The 14318-nt window shown below is 27.6% G+C and overlaps 1 protein-coding gene across 1 annotated transcript; it reads right to left on the bottom strand.

Annotated features, from left to right (window-relative positions):
* Positions 1 to 628: 628 nt before the first annotated feature.
* On the bottom strand, positions 629 to 8870 carry LOC117171997. Its single transcript, XM_033359713.1, has 2 exons — positions 8772 to 8870; positions 629 to 1262 (listed from the first exon to the last, which is right to left on the bottom strand). The coding sequence occupies exons 1-2, from the start codon at positions 8827 to 8829 to the stop codon at positions 679 to 681; spliced, it is 642 nt and encodes a 213-aa protein (XP_033215604.1). The 5' UTR covers positions 8830 to 8870; the 3' UTR covers positions 629 to 678.
* Between the last annotated feature and the right edge of the window lie 5448 nt (positions 8871 to 14318).

The raw sequence follows: 14318 nt of genomic DNA, 5'->3' as shown, positions 1-14318 counted from the left end.
AAATTTGAAGACAACAATGATTTCTTTTAGTTAGAAATTCAATAATTTGTTTGGAAAATTATGTATTTTGTTGCAAATGCGTCCTTTTTGTATTAAAATTAATTTTTTTGGTAGAAAATTTAACTATTTAAAAAATGAACTATATTTGTGAAAATTCCATATAAAAACATAATTTTAAAAGATGTATGGTTTAAATTAAAAGGTTCTTTACAATAGCAACGAGTAACAGGGGTCAAAATCCAAAATTCACTATTGATAATTCTCTACAGTCTCTATTTTTTAAAGGGTCTTCATGTTTTTCTTGGAAAGGCTCAAAGTTATTTTTTTTTTAGCTTGGCTAGCTTTGATCTTCAAATTTATTTTTCTGTGCAATAATATTTCAAACAAATAATTTGACAAAGTAAATATTCGCAGCAGTATGATTTTCGATCTGTAAAATAATATTTTTTTCTGTATCTGACTTCTGCTATTTTATAAAAAACAATCTTGATCAAAAAGAAAACAGCAATAATACAATATTTTCTGTAAATAATGCCTTTATTTGAAAACATTTTGTATAAAAAATTGTATTTTCAAACATACATGTTTCGATTACAAGGATTATTACATTATCAAAGAGTGTGGTTTATAAACGCACATACCTTACACTATAATATTATTTAAAATAATATATTGTTTTTAAACAAAACGTTTACTTTCGATAGCCTCTCCAGAACCACCAGTTTGGTCTTCATTTGGATTGCCTGGTTTTAAATTATTTCGATTAACCGCCTCTGATCCTGAGGAATTTTTAATATTCGAGTGATGTCTCTGGAGATCTTGATGTTTAGAAGAAACCTCTCTGACAGGAATTTCATGAGTTTCATAAACATGATCAGAATTCTCAGTTTTTATTGCTCGTAAAGTATGAGGTTGTTGGTTAGAAGATCCTGGATTCGAATGGCGATTTACATTTTTTGATATACCTTTCGAATTAGTGCGTGAAGATTCAGGCCGGTGGTTTACCATTTCTTCGAACAAAAGATAAGCTTCTCCCCCTACTTCAGGTGGAGGTAGAGGACGTCGGCTATAATGTCCAAGAAACAAACTGTAAGCATTGTTTCCTGTTCGATCAATGTTGTGTTGAAACTGAGCCGGTGATCTGCCAAAACGATACGTTTTCTGTTTAGGTTTATCGGTGCTATCGAGAGCGATTTTTACTTCACCTTCCTTCGAAGAAGATGGATCATCGATCTTGCGTTTTTTCTCCAAATCTGTTGTTTCTGTGAAAAGATGAAGAAAAGTGTTTGATGAATTTGAAAACAGTGAGTCACTTGCAGCATTTCATTTATAAAAATTCTCCACAATGGAAATTCCTTGTGTTTGTGTATCCACCGTGATTTGAGAAAACACCGTCAATTAAAAAAAAAAAAAAAACTATAAAAAAATAGTAAAGAAAAGATGCAACTGATTATTAAAATAATTTTTCCAACTTGTTAATAACTTCAGGTTTTATAGATCATTTGTCAAATTGTACCCTGTATTCAGTTAAGGTTCCTAAAGTTCCCTGCCCAGAGGGCCCAAAATTTGGCTACGTTTTTACGACATTTTTACGACATCTTAACGACATATTTACGACATCCAATGTCCATGTCGTTTCGGTATTTTTGCGATATCATAAAGACATCGTCAGATCATACGACTTATTTACGATATCGTAAAGGCACATTAACGACATAGACATAGGATGTCGTGAAGTTGTCGTAAAGATGTCGTAACGATGTCGTAAAGACGTCGGCAAACTTTGTGCCCACTGGGTATTTTTAAGATTTGGTCCCTATGATTACTCTATTTGAGTAAGGCACTTTGCAAAAAATGTAACAAGCAAAGAATTTCGGCGTGAAGTACCTGCACAGACACTGCAGAGTAGCCCTGGCCGGGGCCAGATCTCGAAGCATTTTGTGCTGGTCAGATATCCCAGTCAGGGCCAGACGCGAAATTAAACACCTAATCCGACCGGGACCAGACTGGGGTAGCCATAAGGAGGGCCTGATTTGGCCCTGATCAGGCCTCTTCTAATTTTATTTATAAAAATATATTTTTTTTGTAAAAAAAGAACACTTAATTAAGAATATTAAGCTTTATTATTCAAATATCTAAAAACAGTTATTATTAGTTTTACAGAAAGATATTAAAGTCTTTGTCATCTTTCGCATTACATAAATATTTTAAAAATAATGAAGCAACATCTGGTATTATTAAACTCTTAAAAATAATAATTAAAACCTAGAGTAAATTATGAATTTTAAATTCTATTCAGAAACGTGCTGTATTCACCAAGACTTGGTGTTGGGTTTTAGTTTTTTTATTGACTCTTCGTATCGTCGAAGGCGCTGTGAATTGCGAAGTTCCTTTTATGAATATGCTTCTGGTTTGGAATTTATCTCATTTGCTTAAAAATTCTATTATTTGTCTCTAAATTAAATTATTTTCTTAAATATTCAAAAACGGTATCATAAAGTAATTTTTATCATAAAAAATTCAACTGCTTCTGCGAAAATGTATATGTTTCGTCATCGGTTCATGTTTTTTGTTGAAAATTCATTTATTTGGTTAATAATTCGTGTTTTTCAATAAAACCTCAATCTTCTTGGTCGAAAATTGATTCTTTTTAGTTAAAATTTCAACTGTTTTATTAAAAATTCGTTTTTTTTCTCAAAGATCATTTTATTCAGAGTTTTCCTCTGAAAATTTAACTGCTTTATTTTCAACTGAAACCTTACAATTCATATGGTATGAATTAAAAAATTAACTAATGGGCAGAAAATTAATCTTGTTTTTTGAAAATCCAAGTTATTAGTCAAAAATTTAACGCTTTTGTAGATATTTCATATTATTTGTTAAAAAGTGGTCCTTCCGGACAGAAAATTATTCTAATTTATTGAGAGTTCAACTTTTTTGTTAACGATGATTTTACTATCTTTTTGAAAATTTATAAATTTTCTTTAGAAGTCATCCTTTTGCTTATAAAATTATTCTTGTTCTTTAAAGGTTCAACTTTTGTGTTTATACTTCAACTATGTTTTTAAAAATTTATATATGTAATCAAAAAGACGTTTTTTTGGTAGAAAATTAATCTTGGTTGTTAAAAATTAAACTTTTTGGTTAATAATCCTAACTTGGTACTTTTATATTTATTAACTAATTTAATTCGCTTTTAAATATAGATTTTTTTAAAAAAATGAAGTTTTCTGCTCGATTTTGGTTGTTGGTTTTTATACTAGTTTCATATGAGAAGGAATTTTTTCTACAAATGCAATTTCGTATAAAATTTCGGCAACGACTCAAAGAAATTAAGTTGATATTAGTTGATTTTGTTTTTAAATTTCGCTATTTAGAAAAATAAGTCACTGCTATAATGCTTTAAAATATTTCAGGGTATTTATCAATATTCCGAGAAATTTATAAGATTTCAATAATGTGAAGAAATTCTTAAGATTTTAGGGAATTTCTAAAACTTCTGAGGCATTTTCAGGACCTTTTAGTGTAAATTATTTTATGAGATTTGAAAAGATTCCAATGACTTTTTTTTATTCATTACATTAATTTGAAGTGTTTTTAAAGCTTCTGAAATATTGCAAGATAAAGAATTTTTAGAATTTCTGAAAATATCTACGATTTTACAGGACGTATAATGTTTTAAAATATTTCACGTTATTTTATCAGATTTCCCAGGATTTTAAGGGATTTAACAACTTTATGTATTTTAATACATTTTCTACGATTTCAGAAAAAATCATCATAGAATTTTACGGGATTTTATAATATTTTAGTGGATCCCAAAGCATCTGTTCATGAAAAGTAAGGTATTTTGCAGCGGTTTGAACATTTTAAAAGGTTTTGATTTCATCCTGAATTCTAATTAATTTATCCTAAATTATTTGGAATTATCTTTAATTTTTGTAATTTAGCTAAATTTCTCTAAATTTACTGTATTTTACTTAATAATTTAGGTTATTTTAAATATTAAAACGAAATTTTTTATTGATTTCAGCAATTTAATGAGATTTAAAAGGATTTGAAATACTTGAGGGTATCGTAAAAGATTCGCATGCTTTTACAAGGGCTCTTAAAAGTTTCAAGAGCTTCCATAAGATATAAAAGGTTTTAAATATTTTATAAAATTTTATAAGATTCTAAGAAATTTTTTATTTATTAAAGTAGTTTAAAGACTTTTATAGACTTGAATACTTTAGGGCATTTTAAAATATTCAAAGAAATTTTCAAGAGTTTTAAACAATTTCAAAGTCACCCAAGGTCAACTCTTTTCGACTCTTCTGAATTTAATTAATTTCATCTGATACTTTCCAATTTCTTTAAAATTTCTCTAATTTAACTTAAAATGTAAGGTTATTGATAAATTTTTTTCAATTCTTAAAATTGTTCGATTCATTTGAATTCTTTTGAATTCAACTTGAATTGTTTTGTAGTCATTATTCACTTATTGTGTCAGAAATTAGTAGAGATTCAAAGATTTAAAGAGATTTAAAATTTGTGTTGGAATTCTAAGTATCTAATTTCTAAAAGCTTTCATTTATTTAATCCTAAAGTCTATGAACTTCACCTTGAATTCGTAGACAGTTAATAAAATTCTTTGGATTCACTTGAATTTTTCTAAGCTTATTTCAAAGTTACTAAATTCAATTGAATTTCTTTCTATTTACAAATTGTTTTGAATCAATTTGATTTTTTTTTCATTCCCCTCGAATCTTAATTAATTTCATGAAATTCTGCTCCTTTATCTTAAATTCCTCTAAATTTATTACAGTTTTACGTAAATATATGGATGAAAAAAAAAACTTACAATTTATTTGAATTCATTTAAATTCTTTTGAATGTAAATTGGATTGCTCGATAATCTTCTGAACAACAGTATTAAGGAAATAAGAAGTTATATTGTTCAAAAACGTATTAAGTACAAGCAATTTTTGTAAATCTTTTCAATTTTTTAAAGTCGATAAAATATGTGAATTTTCCAAGAAAATTAATGAAATTATTTTAAAAAATTTATTTCATTTAATACTTTTACTTGGATATCAAATTGAAAAATGTATCAATTTCCCTATTTATTATTTTCTCGAACAACATATGCTTACTCGACTTTTGAGGTTATGTACATTTAAATGGCAGAAGCGAATAAACACAATAAACCAGGGGGTGGCTCGCCTATAAAGACAATTAATCAAATGCATGGGGAAAATACCAATTTAATTTATTTTAAATGTTAAATTAAGTTTTTTGCATATATTTATTATGGAGAAATATCTTGAAGCATATTAAAGATTCAATAAAGTAATAAGTACTAATAAAAAGTGAAGAAAATATTGATTTCATTATTATGAAAAATGTAAAAAATAATTCTGAGCTTAAAAACTATTTTATACGGGTGAAGTTTAAAAAAATATATAATATTTCGAATTGAATGGAAAGAAAATAAGCTTGCATAATTTCCAAATAAAAACCTTTAATACTGAATAATTTTAAATTGAAAACCTTTTCAAACTGAAGCTTTAAAAATTAAAAAACTTCAAATTGAAAATTTCTAATTCAAGCAATTTTGTCAGGTAGGCATTGAAATTAAAAACCAAATTGAATATTTCAAAGTAAAAGTTTCTAAGGTTATAGAATACCAAAACAAATTTAGTAGTGAATAATTGTGATCTCAAAACTTCTATACTTAAATCCTAATAAGTTTCTATTAGTTTAAGTAAATTCAATTGTTTATAAATTAATAAATTTAAAATTGTCAATTATGCTTAACAAAATGCAACCAATTCAATTTCAGTCAGTTTAAATTTAATAATTTTACTTTTAAATATTTTAAAGCTTTTATATTCTTTGATATCGCAGAGTTTCAAAATTAAATACGTGATAGTTGTACACTTTTCAGTTTGAAGGATTTGTAATTATACTATTTTAAATTAAATGCTCTTCGAGTATATTCAAACACTGAAGTTTTTCTATCTGAAAAATTTTTCAACAAGATGGACATTTCAAAATTAGTCAAAAAAGAAGAAAACAATTTTTCTGTTGAACCTTTGAATAATTTCTTTAATTTTTTATTGCTTTATTTTTAGAATGCAGAATTTTTAAGACAAACGCTAAATTTGAATTTCTAAAAGTATAAATAAAAATTTGAAAATAGTTCATTTTTAAAGGATTTGAATTCACTTACCAGTAATGTACTTACAATTTGAAGTTTAATATTGAAATTGAAATGTTTGAATTTCAAAAATCTATTGACAATTTAAAAATTTTTAATTTCTGAACGATTAAATTTAATTGAAGTATACAATTTTTGAATATAAGGTGTTGGGTACCAAAAAGTTTTAATATCACAATAATTGGCGATGATGTTCGTATTTGTTTAACTTTCAATTTTCTGGAGTACGCACTTTTCATTTTTGATACTTTCCATTTACAATAACTTTAAATTTCGAACGTTTGTTTAGAATAATTCAATTTTAAATTATTAGAATAAAAAATTGTGCCATTATGAACAGTGAAAATAAATGTGAATTGGTTTTTTGGTTTTAGAAAAATTTATCGAATCAGTTTTTATGTTAAAACATTTTTAATTGATTTGCTAAGTAAATAGATTTCTATAATAAGAATTATAAATTGTTCTTCTTTGACATTTTGATCTGAAATGATTCAATCTTTAGATTTTTGAATTGAAAATAAAATTGTTCAATTTTGGACACTTTTAATTATAAATGAGAAAATCTTATTTTATTCCAGTTCAAAAACTTGTTAAAAGTATTACTTATTATTTAAACAATTTTTCTTGGTAATCTGCATGTCACCGTCATTCCTGATCTCATTATGTACGCTAAATATGTTAAAATTAGCTAATTTATTTCAGAATTATTAATTTAAAAAATGTATCTTATGATATGTAATTCTTTTATTATTATTATTTGAAACTTTATCGCATGGTTATAATCCAATAATATTTAAAAACTTTTCAGTTTAAATCAATAATTTTGAGTTTGGTTGTTACCCATACATTCAGAATTTCTATCAATTCAATAAATAAACTAGAATTATTCAAACTAGCATTTCGTATTATTTATTTATTATTTATGAAATTGAATAAAAATTATAAAATTATAATATATGTATCCGGTTTTTTTCAAACAAAATACCAACTTTCAGTTCATTGAAATATATCACGTTAATATCTATTCGGCTGCTTTAAAAAATCGTAAAAAAGTCCAAATAATTATGAATAATAACATAACAATATAATATTGTGATATGTAATTTAGCATAATAATTATAATTTCATAATGGAATAACATTTAATAATAATTTTCCTTTTTTGTACGCTTTTACATCACAATCAGCAGAGCTTTCATCACTTTCCATGAGTTTATCGCTTGAAAAACACCCAAGTGTTACCAAGGAAAATATAATTTAAATTACTAACTAAAATATTTGAAACTCAGCATTCGAATTGTGTTCACGTGGCCTCCATTGCAGCACATCTTCATAATAGCAAAAACACAAGATAAATTATAACTATTCCCGTGCAGAAATTGCCATATGTTTGCTTTATTTCCGATTTGGGCCAGATCGGGCACACAATTTTGTGGCTGTTAAATTCGTCCCCCTCTAGACCCCGAATTAACAGATAAACTTGCCAGTAGATGGCGCTCCATTAATTTCGGGGACTAAAGTGGGTTGACTCCAAATCGCCCAAGTTTCAATGTAAAGTGTCAAAAATATTTCAATTATTATTTGTCAAAGTGACAAAATAAGTGGGAAAAAATGCCAAAATTGAGCACAAGACGAGTGCGTAGGTATAGTATACTTCAAAATATTCCTGAATTACGTGTTGAAGACTATAATAAGTAAATTTATTAAGAATTTCAAGGTGAAACCTAACCTCGAAATGAGCTTATTTATTTATTAGAAAATAGCAAAAGTAATATTTCATTTGTTGAATGTGAAAATGAATTATATCAACAATGACGTCATAAACATATTTATTTTCACGTGTTTTTAGGCGATTTAATACAATCGAAACGTAAATACAACCTTCTTATTTATATTCGCTTTTGTAAAAATAACTTAAAGAGACAGTTCGATATTATAATCCACTTATTTTAAAATAACTTTCCACAATTAGGTTCAATATAGAAATTGAAAGCCACTTCAACTTATAAATTAAAACCAAAAATATATTGCAAAATACTAAAATGGTTTATCATACACAAATGCTGGCTGTTATATTGCGTCGTTTGACTTTTTCCGTATTCTCGAAAAAAAGTGTCTGGCATACTCCAATTTTTTCATATCGCGATCTGTTAGATAACCTAATATTTATATTCTCAAATTTTAGTTAAGGAGGTGATAGTCTGATTTGGGTCAAATTCTGCCCGGTCTGGCCCCGATCAGATCCTAATTGGAATTGCTGCACGGGTTATTTAGATTTTTCATGTTAATGAAACTAGCTTTTGTTCATTTGGTGTTCCTTAGATAAAATAGTCCAATTAACTGTATGCCCGACAATTTTTCAGTAAGGAATCCTTGTAATTAGTGATGCATATCAATCATTTTTGGAAAGATTCAAGATTTTCTTGAAATATGGTAGGATGTAATTAAAATATAATTACGAGATAAACGAGATTCTGGCGAATAAGTTAAATGCTCGTTTTGCATCACTACTTGTTATTCCAAATAGAATTAGCTTAAATTGAGAAAATTATAATCTTTTCAATACTTACCAATTTCATTAAAGTAAAACATGAATAATAGAAGAAGAGCACGTAAAATGGGACTCATTTTTCTTTTTATGAAGAAAAAAGTGACAATTGTGATGTTCGCAGATGGTAACTAATTTTTTCAATAATCCCCTCGATTGTTTGTACAAGTGCGACGTACATATGCAGATAAGAGGCAGGAGTGGCAAAACAAGTATTTGCGTTGTGCCAGATGAATTGTTGCAAGATTTAAATTTTATTTTATAACTTTAACTTTTTCATCACACAAAGATCAACATTTACATTCTCATAGAATGTTTGGCTAAAAGAGAGGAAAACTGCGAAAAAAACCTTTCCCGAACATAGCTGGTTTCCTCTAGTAGAGTTCGGTAGTAGACATACGGCATCAAGGAGTATGTTCACTAGGGTGGTCCAAAAATGCATTGCAAATTTTTTTTCATTTTACAAGGTAAGTCACCCCCTCCCTCCAAGTTTCTATTTCTGGAGGACATAAATCCATTCTTTTTTTAAAATTTAAATATTGAAACGTACCACCGGACTTTTTAATTTCTCATTTGATTAATATTTGAAATTTTGAATTTTCAAAAAATTAAACTCATGTCCCAGGGCTTTATCCAAACGTGCGAACTTTTTTAAAAATCGAAGAGGAGTGTCTATAAAATAAGACCATGCTTATGACTTTTACTTCCCCCGCCCCCCTCATGCAGCGCCATAATATGCCAAAAAATGAACAAACTACGTTTTTACGTCTTATTATTATTATTATTAATTTTTAACAATTTCAGTCGTATTTTTTTATACAAATAATGTAATAAAATGTTATAGTTCGCAATTGTCTGAAGTAGTAAATTTTTAATACGATTATGTAATTATTTTAAAAATTAATTATTTTTTATTCACAAAATTTTGAGAAATTGAGCCAAAGATGTCTAATTTTTTTTGAATTGGTATCCTATTCTACTTTTTGCTTGATGATTATATAATTTTAACACATCTATTCTTATTATAACAAATGTCTATTTGCTTTAACAATTTTCATTTGCTCAAGCAGTTTCTTTCTTCACATTAAAAAAATGAAATAAAATAGAATACATAGAATCATTTTTTTGAAAGTATAGTGTTTAAAATAAATATATTAACCATTTTGTAATTGTATAAACAAATATCATTTGTTTAAATATGTATTTTTCTAACAATATTTTATAAATGGTATTTCCTGAATTAAACATAATTATGAATGATTTCGATGAGTATTGAATGATGTTAAAAAGCCATGTCGTTGTTTAAACAATTTTTAATTGTTGACGCTGGTTTCGATTAAAAATTTTTGATTAATAATGCAAAATATAATGCATGAAATTATTGTCGTAAATATATATCAATACACTCTCGGTCAACGAGTATTGTCCACTCTAAGCGAAATTGATTTAAATAAAAGGTTTTATACCTCTGTCAAAAATGCATGTATTAGAAAAAATCCAACGTGGTTTTAAAGTTTGACTCCATTAGTTTTTACATGCAATATCACGCTTAATATCTCGGAATCTATGCAGTATAGAAAAAAACTCTGGAAAGGAATTTTTTGATTTCACATGCAGAATAAGTATTTGTGACGGAAAAATAATTAAAAAAATTTTTTCCCCGTTTTTACTATTTTTTTTTAAATCAATATTTTTTAACTTTTCTAAATAAAAGAATATAGTTGACAGCTTATTTTGAAGAAAATAAAAATCTGCATCTATTTAGATTTGGCCTTTTTAAATTTACAATTTCCTTCGAAAATCATACACGTTTTTTTTGGAGCAAAAAAATTGACAAATAATTGGCTTTAGTAAATGTACTTGTTTTGTAATATAATTATCGTTGAGATTGTAAAAATATAGGGAATGCAATAATAAATACACTTTTGTAATACAAATTTTATAATTGCTTTTATGATTGATTTAATAGTACGCCAAAAATATGCAAACCATCCATAATCAATTGAAATAAAAATTATAAAAAACAATAATTAAAAGTATTACCCGTAACATGAAGCTTTCAGCAGAGTTGGATATTACTCGAAACCATTAAATATTATATTTAATTCATAAAATACAAATTAAAAAATATTTTTATAAAAATAATTGTTTACTAAAATTATATTTGCATGAAAAATTAAAACATTGTTCATATATTTTTTCTATACACTACACATTCAGAAAAATAATTGCAAGATCTAAATTGAACTGTCTAAATAAATAATAATTAATTGCTTAAATAATTTCATAATGTTTTTAACAAAAATTACTAGTCCAAGAAATGAAAAATCTATTGCATTTCAATCAGAAAATCTGATTACTTTTTAAAATTTTTGGGAAAAAATGTACGTTTATTTAAACGATTAAACATTGTTTAAAAAGTAATTGAGTGGCTTGGAATGGGAGAATGTACGTTAGAAAAAATTGCAAACATTTTATAAGAACAGCCCGTGTTTTATGAATAATGATATGAATTATGGACCACCGTGAAACAAACTAACTTTTTTAAAGATTAAACATTGTACGCAATGTATTACTCGATTACATACTGAATGAAGTCGTACTTTAAGTAGAAGCATTCGTTTACAGTATTTTTGATACGTGGTTCTCTTACTGATAACGATAACAAATATATATTTGTAATGATCAGTCACTATTTTAACTAAAATATTTTGATGCGACTTCTTGAAATTGTTATGTTTCTTCTGACGCTTAGTAAATGTTCATAAAAATAATATTAATGTATGTAGTTTTCGCGATCTTTTAAAATATTTCTTTATTTAGCGCAACCCTGCAACTTCAGAAATTTTCCGCATTCATTTTGCGTTTATAAAATTGTAAATTTGTTTAAAAGGTGTTCTCAAATAACAATTTATAGCGAAAGCAAATGTTAGTTTTGATAATTATTGATTGAGTATAAATGTTATAATTTGTTTAGATATCATCTAATTTCGTGAGTTTTAAGTCTTCTAATATAAAATACTTTCTCAACCATCAATTCTGAGAATCTAAACAGGTTTGCATAGTTTGAAAAGTCTGTTTCTACTTGTTCCACTTAACACGAGAATATGTTGCAAAAATAAATATTTGATCTTTTTTTTGAAAATTAGCATTTGTAAACTGAGTAAGCTTTGTTCTTTTTTCTTCTAGAACTTTGAGGTTAATTATTGGTTAAATTTTAATAATTGATTACTTTCTTCGTGGGAAAAACATACTTTACAGCTTTAAGGTTTCGAATAATGGAAGTAAAATTTTCTCTTTCAAAAAACAGGACTGATGATTTTATTTTTCTTAAATTTTTTCAGGCCCAGCCGACAAAATTTTTGACTTTGCATCCAAAATAGTAAAATAAAAATTTTGAATCGCTTAATATCTGCTTTCCGATATTTGGATTTAAAAAGTCAAAAATAGTTTTCTTCTGCTTGAAAAGTTATGGCAAATCTTATGTATGTTACGGTTTTGCCAATGAACAGATTTGAAAGTATGAACTAAAAAAGTATTTTTTGTTCTATTTAGAGTTTTCCAAAACTTGCAAGAAATTTTTTTTGCTTATTATTTTTTTCGATTTTGGAATAATTTAAATATAATACGAAAAAGAATACTTTCTAATAAAACCAAAATAATAGTCATTTCTACTGAATAAAAAAAATGTTCTTGGAACATTTTATTAAAATAATCTTAATAAAACAAATTAACTTGGTATTTGTCAATTTTTATTAAATTACTATTCAATGTCAAAAACTGCATATATAACAAATTTTTCACAATTTTTTAACTAATCGGATTTTTTTTTACTTTCAAATGTAAAAACATCTGAAGTCTTTTTGAAATTTTCGTTATCTTGAAATAATTATTACATTGAATAGAAAAATATCATTTCCAGCAAAAATTCAAAGAAAATATATTTTTGGAACAAACAAATTTCTACATTGGGTTTATGTAAAGCATATAGGTTTCATTATTTTTGGTTCTGTATAAACATATTTCAAAGTATACAATAAAGAAGTATCAGAAATGTCAGGATTGGCATTTTTTTAAAAACGAGATTTAAAACAATTTTTTTTTCATTCATATTTTCACACATATGAGGCTAACTGGCCCTAGCAGCTTTTCATAAGTATGCAAAATTTGCAGAAAGGAAATTTGGAGATCAATTATGGTCTTAGATTTACCGGTGTTTTTTACAATAATAAATGTAAATATATAATATAAAATAAAAAATAAATATGATAAAGCTAAAAAATCTGGTAAAATCTTTGAATATGTTTCTTCTATACACTAAATAAATAATTAACTAAAGTTCAAAAAGCTCAATGATGGAAAGATCTGGTTTGCATGAGTCTGGTATGGAACTTACTTATTATACAAATTGAGTACCAGATAAATGCTCCTCACTGTTTTTTATTCAGTTTCCTAAATTATAATAATACTAACATATTTAAAATATGTTACATTGTGAGGGGGAGATTCTAAGAGACTGTATGGAGGATAGAGGATCGGCGGTGGCGAATGGTAAAGCCGTGGTAGGACAGAGAATGTAAAATGGTGAAAGTAAAGGTGAAAAAGAAGTAAAGGATGTGGATAGAAGGAACCGCGAAAAGGAAGGAGTACGTAGAAATGAGGAAGGAGTTTAGGGTGATGTTTAAGAAGAAAGAGCAGGAATAAGAACAAGATCTGGAAGAGGAGTTGAGAAGTGTTAAGACAGAAGAGGACGTGTGGAAGATAATTAATAGGTTAAGGAAACGTAGCGTGGTGATAAGTGAGAAGATAGGGAGCGATGAATGGAGGAAATTTTTTAAGGATTCTTTTGAGCGGTCAGATACACGAAGGAGAGATTAGGGAATTAGAAGAACGAGGGAGGTAGATGGAGAGGAGCTGAACGACGAGGAGATAGAGAAGCAGATAGGGAAATTGAAAAAATCTAAGAGGGTGGAGAGGATCATATTACTGTGTAAGAAAGGGGATAGGGAGAGGCAGGAAAATTATAGAGGAATTACGCTCATGAATACTGCGTACAAAATATACGCGATGTAGTTAGCAGATAGGCTACGCAAGGTTGCTGAGAGGAAAGAAATATTGCCGGAGATGCAGGCGGGCTTTAGGGAGAGAAGGAGTGCTATTGACAATATTTACGTTTTGCAACACGTGGTGGATAGAGAACTAACCAAAAAGGGTGCCAAAGTGTACGCGTTTTTTGTAGATCTAAAGAGCGCGTTCCCTTCAGTAGATAGAGGGAGGTTGTGGGAGGCAATAGAAGAGAGGGGAGTGAAGAGGGGCCTGATCGAGAGGATAAGGAGACGAAAGATAGAGTGATATAAGGGGAGGGATTCTTTGAGGGATTCTGCATGAATCGGGGGTTGAGTCAAGGGTGCCCACTTAGCCCAACGCTTTTTGCAATTTTGATCGCAGATATGGAAAATAAGCTTGCGGCCGGAGTGGTAGGAGGAGTTATGGTAGGAGGCGTCAGGATATGATCACTAGCATATACAGATGACATAGTGCTACTGGCAAAGAGAGAAGAGGCTTTAAA

The sequence above is a fragment of the Belonocnema kinseyi genome, chromosome 4, assembly GCF_010883055.1.
Source record: "Belonocnema kinseyi isolate 2016_QV_RU_SX_M_011 chromosome 4, B_treatae_v1, whole genome shotgun sequence".
In the NCBI taxonomy this organism is placed as follows: Eukaryota; Metazoa; Arthropoda; class Insecta; order Hymenoptera; family Cynipidae; genus Belonocnema; species Belonocnema kinseyi.
The sequence above is the reverse complement of the archived record's forward strand: the minus strand, read 5'-3'. Positions and strand labels throughout refer to the sequence as shown.

Excerpts from the sequence above, each read along its gene's own strand:
- LOC117171997 (XM_033359713.1), bottom strand. The coding sequence starts at position 8,829 with ATGAGTCCCATTTTACGTGCTCTTCTTCTATTATTCATGTTTTACTTT. Across the intron at positions 1,263-8,771 it reads GTTTTACTTTAATGAAATTG|AAACAACAGATTTGGAGAAA; the intron begins GTAAGTATTGAA and ends ATCTTTTCACAG.